This window comes from Cryptomeria japonica, chromosome 10 (genome assembly GCF_030272615.1).
Source record: "Cryptomeria japonica chromosome 10, Sugi_1.0, whole genome shotgun sequence".
NCBI lineage: Eukaryota > Viridiplantae > Streptophyta > Pinopsida > Cupressales > Cupressaceae > Cryptomeria > Cryptomeria japonica.
Window position 1 is genome coordinate 690624720 of NC_081414.1, and position 19217 is coordinate 690643936.

Below are 19217 nucleotides of genomic sequence, written 5' to 3' on the forward strand. Positions count from 1 at the left end.
GTCCTCAAGTTTAGTGTCTCTTGTCACTTGTATAAGTCTATTTGATTGTGGTCACAATGTTTACTTTCACAAAAGGATAGATAGCACTGAACCATAATGTTGTTTGAGTCTGTTGAAAGATTTGATTTGTTGAAGCTCGTTGCTGTTGCTGCGTCTCATCTGAAACTGACTAAATCCATGCAACTAATACTTTATTGTGGAGAAGACGAAACTTTATTGCGGATTGGCGATGCAAATGTTGCTTTATTGTGGATTGTGCATGGATAGACTGAAGAAAATTGTACTCCTCAGAATGTGTGATGCTCGCAGTTCCACACCCATCACTAGACATAGGATTTTCCTTAGCCACAAATAGGAGCTGATTTATTATGGATGGAAAGAGGGAAAAGGAAGGATTATTATGAATGGCTAACCAATCTTGGGTAAATCAATAACAAGCCATGATGGGAATGGGTAAGTTTATTATGGATGGATAGGTTGTGAGTGTGTGCAAAGTGAAGTGATGAAAGAGAATCCTGAAGGAGGGAGGAGCAATGTCTCTACACATGGCACCGGTAACCCGGTTTTCACTATGGTACTTGCCCAGGGCACCACCGAAGTGGTTTTCACCATTGGATGAAATGTTTTTCTGTTCACTGTTTTTTATTTTTCACTTTTATTTTATTTTATTTTATTTTGTGTCATAAGGTGCCTATTTGCCAAGTATTCACCAAGTAACGATTTTTTATGTTTTATGATTTTTTTTGTTTTTTTTATTTTTTTTGATTTTTTATTTATTTATATTTTTTTGTGTTTTTTAATTTTTTAATTTTTTTTGTATTTTTGAATTAGGATACTCTAAAGAACTATGTGTAAAACCTGTGAAGGTGCATGTTGGTTATAGGATCCTCCAAAGGTTCGCCATTTGGAGTTGAGAGCTGATATGCACCATATCCATAGGTTGTTGTAATGATGTAAGGACCAAGCCGATTTGGTTCAAACTTGCCCTTCTTCTCTCTGTCTTGCTGATTCTTAGGATTTTATTTGAGAACTAAGTCACCCACCTCGAATGTGTGAGGCTTTATCTTATGATTGTAGCTGCATTGTTCCTTGATTGAATGATGTGTAGCTTGAGTGATTGTCTTCCTTGATGAAGGAACTAAGATAGAATTACTAGTGTGTGGACTATGTAAGTCTGTATGCGTGTCACCTAAAGAAGTTTGGGCATCCTTGACAACAAAGTCATTTGAGGAAGCTCTAGTAAAGGTCCATGATGTATCGCCAGAAGGGAAAGGATGTATGGAACAACTGGATGAGTAATGAAGGCTTATGATTGCGAAAAGAAGTGAAAGTATCATGACATGATGGAGACTTAGGATCAACAAGTATGCTTTTTGACTTAAAATTGTAGAACTTTTGCCCCCAGTTATTTTGATATTAGGGGAGATCATCTCTTGCTCTTTTTTCTTCATAGAATTTTTATCCTTGACTTTGATTTTTGCAGAGTCCAATAGCTTTTGATTTTGATTTAGACTAAAGGAATTTTCTTTATTTTTGAGTTTTAAATTTTTCTTTTCATAGCTTGATTTTTGATCCCCAATGAGCAAGAGCTTTTCTGATTCTTGTTGATCCAAGTCTAGGAGTGGAGTGGAAATGGAATGAGTGGATGAAATGGTTAGGCTATATGAGTTCTTAAGAGGGTTGGCAATACATTCAATAGATTCTTCATTGGAACCACTCTTAGGACTATTGATATCAAGAGCTGCTTGCACCACTAGAGGAGATTTGCATTTAAACTTAGTAGCCACAACACTAGGTGGTTCATACCCAATTTCTTGGAATTGCAAATTGTTTGTAGGTTGTTCTTGTCAACTAAATGTATTAGGAGATAGTGGGAGTTGATAAACATGAAATATATAATCACCACATCCCATGTCTTTAAACTTTAAATTTTCTTTGAGCTTTGCTTGCTTTGATGTAGAAGGTTTCAAGGATTCAGGATCCACATATGTTGACAAAGGAACAACCTCTCGATGATGGGGATTGTTATTTCTAATCTAGGTCACAAATTGTTGCAATATATGAATGGATTTGGGTCAGCTTTGATGGTCACTTCAACTCCATTGTGTGGAAACTTGATACATCGATGATATGTAGATGGGACTGCGCTCATTTCATGAATCCATGGATGTCCTAGCAATATGTTGTATGTGAGATCAAGGTCTAGGACTTGACAAACCACATCCTTAGTAATTAGCCCAACTCTGAGAGGTAAGGTGATTGTACCCTTGGATGAGCGCTCTTCGTCATCATATGCCTTGATGGTAATTTTGTTTGTAGCATTCACAACCTTTTTAGAATATCCCAATTGTTTGATAGTGCTCAATATACAAATATTGAGACCTGCTCCTCCATCTATCAGGACTCCTTTTATTCGATGTTTGTGTAGGAAGGCTTCAATTTGTAAAGGTGGATTATGTGGTTGGCTTATTAAGGTGTCGTCAGCTTCGGTGAATGTAAGAGAATGTGGAATGGAAAGGTATCCCACCATGGCTTGAAACTGGTCCACGTTCAAATCAGTGGGGATAGAAGTGTCTCTCAAAGTTTTGTCAAGAATGGCTTTATGTGCGGGGTATATGTATAAAAGCTCAAGAATGGAGATAAGTGTGGGCGTCTTCCCTAACTACTCTACCGGATCGTACTTAGGTTTGGTTGATGAGGAAGTGATGTTTTTAGTTGGAGCACCTTGCAAAGTGAATTTACCTCGACAAGTTGTAACATTACATTCAGAGGTAGGTTCGGAAGAAGATCCAATGCCTTTTAGGATAATCTTGGGTCTTTGGGTAGATTTCTTAGGCATTTTATCCTTGATGATAATGTTAGAGACATAATTGTCCACTGAAATGTGATTAACATTTGAATCATAGTCATAAGATGCTTTGGTATAGCTAGTCTACTCATTTGTGGCTTTGACTTTTCCCTTGTCATGTTTTGGGAATGGTTCTTTAAACATTTCATGTTCTTGGTTAGATGAGTGTCCCTCGATCTCAATGTCACCTCCATCAATAAGATCTTGTATGATGTTCTTCAGTCTATGATAATTTCCTATTTTATGACCCTTTCTTTTGTGATATTCACAGTATTCATCGTCATTCCACCATTTTGGTTTGACCTTTTGCTCATATGGAGGCATATCTGGAATTGTTATTATTTTGTTTGCCACTAACTTCTTGAAAGTTTCTTCATGTGGTTCTCCCAATGGAGTGTATTTCCTTTGTGGTTTGGAAGTTGTTTGAGTATTCACTTGATTGTTTGTAGAGCTTGATCTAGAAAAAAATGATTTTGGGTCGCACTATATTAGCATCAACAACACCATCATTAACTGTGTTCTTATTTTTATTCCAAAATCTTGGCTTGTATTTTCCTTTAAAGTCCTCTTTATTTTCTTTAAATATTTTGATGACTCCTTGTTCGATTAGGACCTTCTCTATTGCTAATATTTTCTCAATGATGTCATTGAAGGTGGACAAGCAAGCTTTTCTCAAGTCATAACCAATTTCTCTGTGGACATTCTGGGTGAACATCTCTACCATTTGTTTTTGTGGAATTTCACCAGAGCGTTTGCTGGCTAGATTCCTCCATCTTTGTAAAAATGATGAAAAAGACTCTCCATCCTTTTACTTGGTGTTGCACAAAGCAGTGACTAATATGTCTGTCTCTATGTTGTATGAGAAATTTTGGATAAATGCCTCTACTAATTCACCCCATGACTTAATTCCAGGTGGAAGTTGGCAGAACCATTCCATAGCTTGATCACCTAAGCTTTGTGGGAATAATCTCATCAAATATGTCTCTTATGTTGCTACCTCGATGCAAGCTATGAAAAAATGTCTTATATGTGCCTTAGGATCCCCTTTTCTTCTATACTTATCAAACTTAGGTGTCACAAAGTGTGTAGGAAATGGAGGCATTGGAATGTTTTTTTTCAAATGGATAGGGATATATGTCTCTCATTGTGTAAGCTGGCTTCAGTGCATTTATGTCCTCCATTTTTTTTGTAAGTCCTTAATTTACTATTCCAAATTGTTCTTAGGTGGAGATCAACTTCTTGGACCATACCCCATTCCTGAACCACCGGGTGGGAGCGGAGCATACTGCATATATGGATGATATTGATCATACACATGTTCATACAGAGGAGGTCTATAATGATGTTACATATAAGGACCACTTGGTATAGAGTCATGATGAGAAAAAGAAATATATGTTTTGTCCATGTATATCATACTCTACAAGCATGTTATGAGTTTTTTCTAATGTGTTGCCCCCAAATTTGACGTGGGGTTTCCTTATGTCCAAATTTTGATCATGCCTTTGGATATCCAATTGCTTTGATGGTTGGTCCTTAGCATTGGTATGTGATTGAGTATATTTTTCTGCATAAGACTTCCATAATGGTCTGCGAAGGTGAGTATCATATGCTTGGCCATGTGTATGTGGAACCTCAGGTTTTTGAAACAAAGATGATGGTGATTCAGGCACCATATGTGGTCCTCTATTGCCTCCACTATTAGGAATCCTTTGATCCATGTTGAGTTGAGGTTCTTACAAAGGTCGATGTTCCATTATTTGAGACATGTCAAAATCATGAGGGATCTTGGCTCCACTTTGTGCCATCACTTGTAAGAAATATTGTCTATTTCTCCTCATTATTTCCTCAACCAATTGATTAAAACGGGGATCCATAATGGAGTCTTCCACTTCTTCTAAATGTACGAAAAAGTTGTCCATATTGTCATTGTGTGTATCATTGTTGTTTGTAGTGTCCATGTTCTTAACATTTGAAATGTTTTTATAGGCATCCATGTCAGGTAATGTGGTATGATCAGAATTGAAAAAGACATCATTGTCATTCTCATAGGCACTCATATTTGCAGACTCTTGAGCCTCTTTAGCTTCTCTCCTAGATTTTTGGGAATGGGTTTCAACCATGAACTAGGTCTTGACCAAGATGTGGGAGACTAGATGAAAATGGAAAGGAGTATGGAAGACCAATAGTTGGATGGAATGTAAATGAATCTGAAGTGTATTTGCAATGTCCAAAGTGTAAGACCAAGTATTTATGTAGTAGAGTAGGTTCCAAAGAGATGATAGTTTCTCTTGATGAGGTAAGTTGACCTTGACTCTAAGTAAGACCAAACAAGACCCAAAGGTGATAGACCTTGATGAGGTACCACTTAGCAAAATGTTGTTGTATGTAGTGTGTTGACAAAGTATGACGAGGACAAGCAAGTGACCTTTCGACTCAAGTTTAGACAAATGTGAATGTAATGCAAGGTGTAAAGAAATGATGGACTTTGTGACACCCAAAGATAGGTTGAATGCTAGATGAAAACCTGGAGAAGTAACCTAGGAAGATCAATAATTCTGAAATTGATTGCTCTTGTTTGTTGTCCACTGTAAATTTTTCCAATTTGTGAAGTTGTTTGTTGTGACCAAATCAGAATTGTTTGACTATTTTTCATGACAAGAGGACATAATGTTGATGAAGACTCAATGTTTTCAAGTGTTTAGAATCAAAATGACTCAAAGAAAAGTGTGTTGTTTGATGTAAAAATGTTTTTCATACACTTGAAGACACAAAAGACACAATGTTTTGATGTTTGATCTTAAATATTTTGAATGTTCAAAATAAGACAAGCACAATTCTTATGGCTCGGACAATAGTAGTTGATCCCACATGGGCGTGCCAAAATGTTTATGGTGAAAATGGAAACAACAACATTGAAAGACTAAATAGATTCAACCACAAAACCCTAGCCTAACAACAACAAAGATCCACCATAACATATGAAAATTACCTAAGACAATGCAAATCAAATAAAATCACAAAGATTATACCATCACAAGTCCAATTAGGTTTGGATCTCCATTCTTCCTATCTCCATTGATCTTGCTTGATATATTTTCTATCAGATTTTATGTGTGCACAAGAGCTCAACAAAGAATGGAAATGTGGTTGCAAGTAGGCTTGATCGCATATGAAAGTTCAAATACGTAGTCAGGTAGAACGATTAGCTGATTAGGGTTGATAATGAAAGAAGCATCTCCTTATATAGAAGACACTATAAGAAATGGAGGGATAAGATTGAGAGGTGTAAAAGATAAATGGTCGGCTAAGATTAGAGGGTAGGTAAAAGAAATAAGAAAATAATGAGAAGATAGGTAGTGTAGGAATTAAGAGATAAATGACATGTGTCATAGGTGGAAATGGCTAATGAATTAATTAAATAAATAAAGATTTATTTAATTAATAGAAGAAGTGGGATAATTAAATAAATAAGGTATTTATTTAATTTAGAAATAAGATAATTTAAATAAATAAAATTATTTATTTAAATGAGAAATAAGGCTAGAAGAGGATAAATGAATTAATTAAATAAATAAAGATATTTATTTAATTAGACTGGACAATTTTAGGTGTCTATAGTAGCAATAGTAGCCACGACTTCTGTCACCTGAGTATTTCATCCAAAGCTCAACATAGTCCTTGAAGGATATGTCTCCCTCAAGGTTTGCATCCCTCCAATCTTGATTCAATTGTGCTTGCAGCTCCTGGAAAGTGGGATCTTGTTCCCTACGTGGTGCTTCAATTCTCTAGGGAAAAGTTGACATTAGCGGTCGAGAATTTGAATGTTGTGGGTTTGACCTTCCAGTAATTGAATTATCGCTCTCTCCATTTATTTTTCCTGATGCCAATTGACACAATATATCTTCCATGAGTTTTTTCTGTTGTTCCCCTCTGATCATTATTTCGTTGAGCTGAGCTTGGCTTCTGGTTAGCTCCCTTAATAGTGGCATAGCTTCCTTGACATGATCATGTGGTTCCCCCATTCTATCAGCATAATGGTACCTCCTTTTGATGTAGACCTGCATCCACTACCCGACAACATGGCAAGCTAACTAGCTCTAATACCACTATAATGTACCCGAGGTGATCAGCTCACAAAACCCCCCCGGCAAGGTGCGAAGACCACAAAGAAGGTGTATGATGGTGTTTGTGCCAGTAGTACGATATGTACGGTCTTTGATCATACGGTTGGTGGTGGGTGTATGATTGGCCATATGGTGGTGTTGGCAGTACAGTGGTGTTAGGCGTACGATGGTGCTAGTCGTACGGTGAGTGATTTTCCGTCGGGTCCCACCCCTGGAGCCCTCCAAATTTTGGCAGTTTAGTATTGCACAAAGGAACGGTAATGGGATGAATTCCAAACACAAGAGACTTTATTTTCAGAATGGAGATTCACACATACAAGAGAAATTATATTGATAATGTACGCACAACAGATTACCAAGCAAAAGTAGAATAGGGTGAGGAGTTACTCCCATTGAAACTATGGATGCCAATTAGGGAGGATCTTCCACCTCCAAAATGGCTGACAACTGAATTCCAACTAATCTTCCACATTACCTTCAATCATCATAGTTCTAGTAGCATCTTATGTTCTTCCTTTCAACAACTCCATTCTGCTGAGGGGAAGAAATACCAAATTCGCAAACCTACAACAATAACTAACTCGACCTTATATATGGGCTCCAAGAAGTTTCCCGAAGGGTTACAAACGAGCTGAGACCAAAAAACTAACTAATTAATAAAAAGGACTTGAAATATATTATTAAATACATGACCGTACAATAAATTATTTAAATTAGACTATAATAATTGTATTGTTTAAATTATGCAAATAATCATTAAAGTATGTATTTTGTTGCACAAAAAGAATGCTCTAATTATTCCCAAAGATTGTATGTGCATTGTTTCATGTGTGTGCATATAAAAGGGAAGAAAGTAGCATATAAAAAATTAATTATGACTTCAAACTATGTTAAGGCTATACATGAAGAATAGTGTTGGTGTAAATAATTATTCATCATGGATATTATTACACTTTACTTAAGTTTACTTAGGAGATGCATTTCATAGTAGTTTGGGTATGAGACACTTGGGTGTTTGTGCCACATTGGGATAGTGTGTGAAGGAGAATTTTCACCTTTTATTGTGTTGATCTTATCTTGTTGTTACATTCCACCTCATGTGGAATATTATATTATTTCTCCTACCTACCCACACCTATTTCCTACCTACCCTTGTTTCTTATTGAGCCACATGTCATGTTTGTGTGCTCACATGTCCATAAGCCTTGCCTATATAAGCAGGCTCATCTACATTGGTTGTATGGACAATCACGAGCAATCATTGAACATCTTGTAATGATCCAGTTGATCATATTTTGCATCTTGATAGAATACAGTTTATTCCTATCATCTATTTTGTTCTCTTTTATTTGTGTTTTCCATTGCCTCTAGAGCTGGTCCATGTCTCACATGGTATCAATGCCATTCGAGTGTCATTGGTTTGCCAATTGAGAGAAATTTGATGCTATTTGGGGTTACGTATTTTGGAGCTTTCTATTGCAGGTTATTATTGGAGCTTGTTGAGTTAAATCTGAGGTCACCATTGGATTGAGGAGGTCCAAGAAACTTAGTTTTGCTTTTGTTTCATCTAAATTGGACTTTGGAGGCCAAATCTAGAGGCATTTGAAGTTGAAAGCTACGACAGATATTTTCCAGAAATTACAATTTTACAGACAATTTTCAAATAGTGATATCTCACTCATCTGGACTCCTTTTTTCAAGCAATTTTTTGTTTTGGGGTAGAATTTCATGATCTGTATAGTGGTGCATGATTTTTCTATTTTTTGGATACAATGTTTTCGAAAATCAAGAAATCCCAATTTTTACAACTATGTAGGCTTCGTTTGGGCTCATACAGACTCCTTTTCAGGTGCCATTTTTTTTTTAAAGTGCATAATTTTTCATCTACTTTCATAATCAGCTATTAGTTTGCAGTGATTTTGAGTAGAAATTGTACTTTCAATATTTAGTCATTTTTTGGCCTATTTGGTACTTGTATTTTGCTTGGATCTTAGTTTAGATCACTAGCAATATTTGTTGAAGTCTCTTATATCTCATTTTGAGAAGTTGTAATCATTGAAATTAGAAGTCCACTTTTCCATTATTTGCAAGTGCCAACATGATCTTTTTATGGGGGGTCAGTTGTTCATTTATATTTTTGGGTAAAATTCCATTCAGAGGCATCTTCATCTACATTATTCTACAGACCTTCTTTGTTGGTGGCATCATTTTCATGTTTCCACATTTGAATATTTTATCATGATGTATGCTCTTGCTTGAGCAATGTTGTACTCCCACTATCATAAAGTGTGACACCTCTTTGTATCTTGTCATTGTTGGCTATTTGATGTAATCCTCTTGTACACGTAGATTAGGAATATCTTGTCAGACTTCCTGCATGGCTCTAGTTGAGATTTAGATTGTACACATTTGTGCATAGCTCCCGTGAGACTTGGATTGTACCAATATTTCTATCATTTACGAGTATCCAGATGATGCTCAAAGCAGGTTGTCTCCATGCCTAATCTTCATTTTGTTGCAGCGAGTGATTCATCATCATCGACTTGGTACCTAGTTTTGTCACACTTTGACATTATTGGTGCAACATTGGCTCTCTTTCTTCCTTATATGGAGGTATTTTTGGTCATCATCATTGGACCATCCTTGCAAGAGATTTGACATTGAGGGGGGGCTTCATGGTCTCTTCTTTTCATCATTGAGAGCATTGTGTGCTTTCTTCATCTCTCTTTTTGGGGAGGGTTTTTTCCCATTGGGTTTTTCTCTCTTTCTCTATTTATGCGAGATTGCATTTGCATTTGTACATGGGTACCTAACATGGCCTCGTAGCCAAGACCCATCTTGCATTGCTTAGTTGTATTGTAGACTTTAGTGCATTTCTCTAAGTTGCACTTAAGGGGGGGTGTTGGTGTAAATAATTATTCATCATGGATATTATTACACTTTACTTAAGTTTACTTAGGAAATTCATTTCATAGTAGTTTGGGTATGAGACACTTGGGTGTTTGTGCCACATTGGGATAGTGTGTGAAGGAGAATTTTCACCTTTTATGGTGTTGATCTTATCTTGTTGTTACATTCCACCTCATGTGGAATATTATATTATTTCTCCTACCTATCCACACCTATTTCCTACCTACCCTTGTTTCTTATTGAGCCACATGTCATGTTTGTGTGCTCACATATCCATAAGCCTTGCCTATATAAGCAGGCTCATCTACATTGGTTGTATGGACAATCACGAGCAATCATTGAACATCTTGTAATGACCCAGTTGATCATATTTTTCATCTTGATAGAATATAGTTTATTCCTATCATCTATTTTGTTCTCTTTTATTTGTGCTTTCCATTGCCTCTAGATCTTGGCAAAATCTCACAAATAGTATTATATTCTATAAATTAGATAGAATTTATTGACTCCTTATTAATCATGATCCTTATTGATTGACTCATTATTCTATAAATTAGGTAGAATTGATTGACTCCTTATTGCATCTTACTTAAATTTGATTATTGGTCATCATTATCAGGTTAAAAATTGATAGTTTGGCTTTTGCATGTGCCAGTGTATCATAGATGTGAGAGCTTTCTAGAATAATGACAAATTCATGAAAAAGTATAGACACAATAACTACTAGATTAAATTTATTAGAAATAACAAGTTTTAAGCTAACTTTTTAAGAAAATATTACAAGATTTATATTATTTCTTTTACAAAACTATAAAGATTATTCTAAAGATCTTATAAATAAAATATTATAGAATTTATATAACCCACGAAAACAAAATGCTACCTTTTAATATACATTGTTGCAGAACTAATGCTTCCCACTTAGGTGACATGTTAGAGTATTATCCTAGTAGTTAAAATATATTATTTCAGTTCATCGTCAAAAATAATTAAGAAAAAAATTTAAGAAAATAAATGAATCAATAATCCATCTAAATGGTTGGGCAATGCGAGTGGCCTTTAGAGCTGGGAAATCCTTGCAGAAAGATTAAATAAATAGTTTTGAAGATTGCTATAAATTTGACGTGGGAGTTTAATTCATGCATAAGAAATTAATTCCTGCGTGTCCCAATTCTCTTGATATGGGTGAATTAAAAAATCAGTAATTTTTAATTTTCATGTGACCATTATCTTAAAGATAGAAAGTAAGAGAATTATTTCAGTTACTCTTTTCTTAGTTAAAGAAATACATAAACTATAATGTTTCTATTTGAATTTCAATAAATTTTTTATTCAATTTAAAATTGAAAAGATAAATACATATGTTAATTTATATTTTATTTTATTTATATAAAATATAAAGTAAAAAATTTTAGAACTAATACACATTACATATCATCATATTATTCTACAAGTTAAGAGTAAGAAGAAAAAATAAATAAAGATAGAGAATATTAATGTAAAGTTTATTATAAAAAATAAATAAATATAATAATAACTAAATTCATTATAATAATATGTTAGTTGCATTCGCTGTTTTGCGAGGCTAACACTCAATGTTAGTGGAGACCTATTTTGAAAACCAAGTATCAAGCATAAGCAAATTTTACTACTCTTGGACTAGAATCTTTCTGGATAAATTAATATTATAAATATATATCCCTTAAAATTTTATACAATTTGATACTTTATTATTTGATTTGATTATAGTTATAATAATATATTATTAAAATAATATAAAATTATAAAATTCTGGGAGTGAAAAATTAAAGAAACAGAATAAGTAATAATATGGATTAAATTTTAGTACAACTCTTGAAATGAAATGTCATTTGTTAGTGGCTATATAGTTGCGACTAAAACTAATTATTTTGGATTTCCTAAAAATCCCCTTTCGTAATTTATAATGTTAAAAATTGTACAATTAGACTTTGGTAAATAAAAAGATTGAAAAAATTAAAAGTTAAAATTTGTCATTCATATTAGTTTTTTTTTTAAATTATTAGAATTTTCATGCCATGAAAATTAGGGCATGACACAAGCACACTTAGCAAACGTACCTGTTTTAGGTTTGAGAAAGTCTTGAAAGTCTTGAGCATGAACAATTACATCTTCAAATATGGATTCCTACAATTCTTGCTATCTCTTTTTATTCATCAGCTAACTCCTAAATTACCTCCTAACCAGAAAAGTTAACTCCTAAATTAACTCCAATAAAGCTTGCTAAGCATCAATAATTTTAAATAGAATAATCAACTCCAAAATGAGCTCCTATGAAGTTTGAATATTAACAACAGTCCAAAACAAAAAATCAACCCCTAATTTTATGGAGTTAGTTGGCACTTAATCTCTTAATTCTTAAGAGGTGGTAGTTTTGCAAAGGGAGCTTTTGCAAGTGGGCTGATCGAGGAGCATGTTTATTTTCAGAAATCAGATTTTTAGACTTGAAAAATTTCATGGTATTTCTTTCTTGCAAGTTGTTGATTTTCATCATATGTTGTTGGCTTTTGTATTTAGCCACTAAGGCTGAAATCTATTGTAACTTCTTAAACAACTCTCTTATTTCATTTTAAAGAAAAAAAATTGGAAGCAAGAATCATGTCTTGCATGTTTCCTGTAATTTTATCATTTTTTTTGTGAGTTGGTTTATGTTAGGTGAGCATATTTGGATCAAAAATATTGTAAGAAACATTAAGGAGGGTAATGGGTCTGAAGTTCTTATTTGAGTTTTGTCTTAGTCTGTCAGAATATGTTTAATGACTCCTTGTTAGTAGAAACACAAAAAAAACTAGTAGATATAACTTCATTATGAACATCCCAAAGCAGGGTGGCAACACAATCAATATTAGTCTTAAGAAATTTAGTTGAAAATTGATCATAACCAAAGGCCTTTATATTTCTTATAGAACCAATAACCTAAGAGATATCATCAATAGAAATTTCATCAAGGTTCCAGAAAGCAACTTAATACATAGGGAAGACTTAATTGATAGAAGTCTTGGAGTTGTCAAAATTCTCATAAACCATTAGATGCAAACAAATCACTAAAGAAAGATCAAAAGACCAAATACTATTTGAAACTCCTTTCATAACTTAATCCCAACATCAATTGCAAATATTCTCTATCTGAAATGCTAAAACATCAAAAATTTGAAAAGAAGACCTTTTACCCCACAATTTCAACCAAATAATTCTTACTCTTGACCCAATCTTAGCTCCTTCGCCTTTATGGTTTCTGCTCACAGCTTATACAATATTTCAGATTTGTTGTATGATTTTGCACATTAACATCTTAGAGGTTATCTTGAAGTCAAGTCTTCATCTCAATAAGACTCTCTTGAGCCATCCTATTCTCATTCAGTATCTACTTATCTAATCTTTCCCTTAAATTCTTAAATACTTTTCAGCAGTCTCAATAGCAGCTTACCAATCAATTGTTTTGATATCAAACTAGGTAACAAAAGCTCTACGATTCCAAACATTGCTAACCCATATAGGCGGGACTGATCCTTACGATGAAAAAATTTCATCATAAATAATCAGATAAGATATATAGCAAAACTTGGACAACATTATTATCGTTATTATGAAAACTCCAAAGAAGGATGTGTCCTTGTAGAACCAATGAATCCTCTACGAAAGCCTCTTAGAACCCTTCTAGATATTGCTCTAGGACTTCTCTCATCCGTTCCAGAGCAGGAAAAGCTGTCCGTGTTGCAGAAGATGGAACATGTACGAAATAATTAAATTCCTCAAGCAAATCTTGATGGTCCTTGAACAATGAAGCCACCTGTGAAGCAAAGATTTTTTTTCAGAAATGTGAATTTGGATATTTATAACAAATATAAAATTTTGAAGACTCCCTAGAGATAATGGAATGCCCAAAAAAGCCTACTGCACACTACCTCTTGACACACTTCACTCGTTGTCTTGTTTCCCTTCTGATACATATTCAAAATTTCCAGAAAAGCTTTGTATGCTTGTTCGTCATATTGAAACCGAGTCTAGCAAAACACAACAATTATACTTGTTCGTCATATTGAAACCGAGTCTAGCAAAACACAACAATTATAATTTAAAACTGTTTGTATGGCAATAAAGGCTTCAAACTTTTAATCCATAACCATGAACTTGTATGGCCGTGAGATTTACCTTGATCTTATTGACATAATTAAGGGCTCGGTCAAACTCAATTTCCAAACGTTTAGGAACAATGGTGTTAAAACCCAAAATAAGATTGGGATGCCCTTTAAATAATTCTTTCACACGGGCAATAAGACCAGTCATATCAATTCTGCAAGGCAAACAAACTCTTCTCAAAATGAAGTTCCACTTAAACAGTGCAAATAAACAAGGCAGATCTAGTCCATGAAAACATTTTTATACTATCAGTTACAAACCTTTCTGCATTGAAATCTTTCAATACTTCAATAAATTCATCGTGTTTCTCTTTTCTGTCTTTGAACGTTTCTTTCACTGCTTTAAAATAGGCCAATGCATCGTCTTTGGTTAACTTCTCTATTCCTCCTAAATTTTGTGGCGGTCCGGAGCTGTTTCAACTCACCCAAGACAATAAAATTTTGAAAATCCTTCATAAATAGAAGACAAAATAACCTAATCTTTTATTTGCAAAAGAACCAACTTAAGGACAATGATAAAAGTTGACAGTAATGATGGTGGTGGTATTGTAACCACTCAAAACAAAAAAATGTCAAATCAAAAATTCATACAAATATAAAAATTTAACAAATGTAAATTTGCAGAGCATAAAAACTTAACAAATGCAAATTTGCAGGCTATTCCCTAATAACATTCTGCTTGAATTGCAAGAGGTTCTTAATAAGGCGTAGGGGCTCCTCGACCAAGCTAGAGAATTCTCTTCAACGTTCCCCGCAAGCTCATTAAATTCTACCCTTTTCTGCTTGATCTTATTGGCAAGGACCTTGATAATCACATATTATTTGCACCCTTGGGTCTCAGATTCCTGAAATGACACTTTCTCCTGGAAAATCCTGAAGATTTGGGCAGGGAGGAAGAGCTTCTGGAATTGGCTAGACTTAATGGTGTCTTGTCCTCAAAAACAGAAGAGGAGGAACCCCAAGCAGAGCAGGGCAAGCGAGGTGGTGGTAGAGGTTCTGGTCGCAATTCTGACTGGGTAGGGGACGTCCTCTGAGTAGAGGCCGAGCTTCAAAGCCTCCGTCAGTGCCAGATGAAGACTCTTAATCAGATAAGTATTTCATGCTGGGGTTTTTTTTGGTTGCAGAGCCTTTGGTTGTTTGTTTGTTTGTAATCTCTCTTATGAATCAATATATTAATATGACTGCGCAAAAAAATTTTGCAAAACAGACCTACAAATAAAGTGGGTCCTTACCACCAAAACAACCTTGGATTGGTCCCCACAAAGATAAAAAACCAAACTTCCAAGAATGTAGTTTGTTCCTTCTCCAGGGTGCTCATACAATAGCCTTTTCCAATGAAAATAATTTTAAAAGCTCATGCACAAAATAAATTGTGCCAAATAAACACAAAAGCCCTAAGGTAAACTTGCCGCAATCCGACTCTCCCCACAGAGATAAGATACCAAAATTGCAAGAGTGCAGTTCATTACCTCTTCATGAGGCTCATAGAATAGTCTTTTCTAATGGAAATATTACTATTAGAAAGGATATATTACCACGCTGTGCCCAAAAGCCCTAACGTAAACTTGCTATTGCATGCAATTCGACCATATGAAGAAAACCAGGGATACCTCATAAGTACTTAATATCTATATGAAAAATCTGATATCTACAAATCTTTTGACAATTAACATAAGATTTAATAAGAATGGTTTAAATCACACATATTAAGTTTACACTTTTAAATTTAAATATGTTATTTAATAGACTTAATATATTACTTAATGTGTGTAATTTAAAACTGACCCATTTAATAAACTCAAAGATAACATTATTTAGATTGCAATACAATTCCTTGAACCATTATAACTGATGCAGTTGACCAAATATTAACAGATTCTAAGAAAAATGATATTAGATTACATAATCATGAAAGGCAGAAACACCAAGATCTAAAATAAAAAAATGCTAAAACTGCATATTGATTATTTCCAACAAATAAAAATATACTATCCATAATGCATGCACTCATTTTAATCATTCAAAAAACAAAATAAAAATATAGTCTCCCCACTAAACTGGAAACAAACATAACACCCAGGAATTAAATTCCTTTAACAGTTCTCTCAAAATACTACAAAACAAATTACCTTTAAATTTAACCAAATATTAACAGATTCTAAGAAAAATGATATTAGATTACCTTTGAATTAACAAGGATAAGAACAAGAACTTACGATTCGCCTCCAGATTGATTCCGTTGAGCACCCACCATGTAGCTCTCCTCGCTTCCTCTCTCCATTTATATGACCACCTCAACCTGCTTTTGCCCAAAACAACCAAATATCATATTCATTACAATTACAACCTCAAATTCTCAACAGTCAAAATGGAAACAAATTCAAAACCCAATAAAACCACTAAATACTCAAATACAAAATTAAGATCGGGCTCCTCTAAACACCAAACAAGAAAATGATAGAACAAAAGAATAAAGCTTATTTCATTTTCTCAACCTTGTCTCGCTTTTTTTTGCTTTCTCAAACAGATCCTTGCAAGCTTAATGGCAGATGAAAAATAAATGCTTTAATTGAAACCCCAACTATTACTAAAGCCTGCTTAAAAACATAATAGACAGACGGCATTGCAATACAATACAAAATAAAATAGAAAAAACAAACCAAGATAAGCACCAAAGACCTTGTTTTGAAGCACAGAAATCCGTTGTTCAGAAAAAATCGAATCTATGCCTATCCACTGCGACTAAAATCAATCACAATTCCATTAAATCCATGAAAACTAAAGTAGCAACATATCCTCGTCCCAGCTCCTCCTCCTACTTACCAACACAACAATTTCATAATTAGTTGATAGGCTATTATATGTGACAAAGCACCAACCTCAGTATAATGTTTTAGGTCCGAAAATTGCTCCTCACCATTTTTTTACATTTTTAACAGTTTTAGGGAAATGTGTACCACTGTGGTGATGCTGGTTTTAATGCACCAAGTCAAACAAAACAATATGCATTTCTTTCTGTTGATTCATATCTTGACAGATGGCTTTTGACATAATCTATTGAGCAAAGGGATCGCTGAAAGATTGGGGGGCTCTCGTCACTACCTTACAACAATTTCATAATTAGTTGATAGGCTATTATATGTGACAAAGCACCAACCTCAGTATAATGTTTTAGGTCCGAAAATTGCTCCTCACCGTTTTTTTACATTTTTAACAGTTTTAGGGAAATGTGTACCACTGTGGTGATGCTGGTTTTAATGCACCAAGTCAAACAAAACAATATGCATTTCTTTCTGTTGATTCATATCTTGACAGATGGCTTTTGACATAATTTATTGAGCAAAGGGATCGCTGAAAGATTGGGGGGCTCTCGTCACTACCTTACAACAATTTCATAATTAATTGATAGGCTATTATATGTGACAAAGCACCAACCTCAATATAATGTTTTAGGTCCAAAAATTGCTCCTCACCGTTTTTTTACATTTTTAATAGTTTTAGGGAAATGTGTACCACTGTGGTGATGCTGGTTTTAATGCACCAAGTCAAACAAAACAATATGCATTTCTTTCTGTTGATTCATATCTTGACAGATGGCTTTTGACATAATTTATTGAGCAAAGGGATCGCTGAAAGATTGGGGGGCTCTAGTCACTACCTTACATAAGAAAAGGATGGAATTGCAAAAGTCAAAATTATCATTTGTTTGTCCATAGACTAATCCTAACCTTGGACAATTTATCTCATAGACTAATCCTAACCTCGTTAAAAATATTTCTTTCTTTCTTTCAAATCACCTATGGCCAATACAGCTCTTAGTTCGATACATTTTTCCTTGAGCAAGGTCCGTAAATTTGCTTTCTTCGTGCAAGTTAGTTATTAAAAAAATTTATAAAAAAAAACAAAAACAACTTAAGAAAGTCTGAAAATTTTTGAATTCTTTGAGGCTAGGTCCTCAAGAAAATTAAACCCCCTTACTAAGCTTAGATTCTTTGTGATCAAGTGACCATGAATAATATTTTTATGATTACCAAAAAAAAAAGATCCTACAAGATAATCTCCACACAAATATTCCAAAATTTGAGGAGTGCTTACCTAGTGAGATTCAACAATGAGCTTAATTCAAGCCAACTGTTAAAACTTAAATAATATTTAAATAATATTTTTCAATTACTATAGTAAATTGTAACCATCAAGTGTAATATCTCATGCTGGGAAATTGTTCCTCGCGGTTTTTAAAATTTCTTAAGAAAAAAAAAAAATCTCTACATAAATTTTTCAAAATTTGAGGAGTGTCTATCCAATGACTTTCAACAATGACCTTAATTCAAGCCAGTTGTTAAAAATTAAATAGTATTTTTCAATTAATATAGTAAATGTTAACAGGTAGTGATGCACCAACTCAAACAAAACAACATGCATTTCTTTCCATCATTCAAACCACCTATGACTCATACAACCCTTAGTATAAATTTTTGCTTTGAGCAAGGTCCTAATTTTTTTTTATTTTAAGAAACCCAACTTAATAGGGCCAAAATTTTTTTAATTCTTCCATACATCATCTCATGTTTCAATGTGGTTGTTTAAGTGCATTATAAGGAGATAGTGTGTAATTGGAACAATGTGGTAGTGGCGTAGTAATATGTTGTGATATGAAGATTTTTTTGTTTTCCAATTATTTGAAAGGGGGAGGTTTTAGGTGTATCCAATGTTAAGAAAAGTATATTTTAGAATTTTGTAGGAATGGGAAGAATAAAATAATATTTTAAAAAAATTAATAGAGAATTGAGTGAAATTGTTAAAAATAGATATAAAACAAATATAGAAAATTTCATTGTGAAGTTTTGTTATAATTAATTGAGTTTTTTGTGAATATATATATATATATATATATAATCTAATATGTACAATAAACTAAAAATATTTCACAAAAGCTACAACCACCTAATATGTACAATATGTTGGCAATTGACACTCTATTGGTTGGTTTCACTATGTTGTCATTGATGGAAACATGATTTTGGGTTACGGCTTCATATGGTGTACCGACAAGCAAGTGACTCTACACCATCATCAACACTGACACCGGCAGGATAGAAGATTTCTTTGGTCATATACAATGCAGACCAACACGGTATAGTAAAGGTCATTGGT

General features: G+C 33.9%; 1 protein-coding gene and 1 long non-coding RNA gene across 2 annotated transcripts; both read right to left on the bottom strand.

The window, feature by feature from the left end:
* Positions 1–13313: 13313 nt before the first annotated feature.
* LOC131076567 (paired amphipathic helix protein Sin3-like 2) lies at positions 13314–14212 on the bottom strand. Its single transcript, XM_059212684.1, has 3 exons — positions 14077–14212; positions 13830–13928; positions 13314–13714 (listed from the first exon to the last, which is right to left on the bottom strand). The coding sequence occupies exons 1-3, from the start codon at positions 14209–14211 to the stop codon at positions 13571–13573; spliced, it is 378 nt and encodes a 125-aa protein (XP_059068667.1). The 5' UTR covers position 14212; the 3' UTR covers positions 13314–13570.
* A 131-nt stretch (positions 14213–14343) lies between these two features.
* On the bottom strand, positions 14344–16864 carry LOC131076568 (uncharacterized). Its single transcript, XR_009113395.2, has 3 exons — positions 16743–16864; positions 16280–16362; positions 14344–14474 (listed from the first exon to the last, which is right to left on the bottom strand). It is a non-coding gene; the product is annotated as an uncharacterized LOC131076568 (long non-coding RNA).
* Between the last annotated feature and the right edge of the window lie 2353 nt (positions 16865–19217).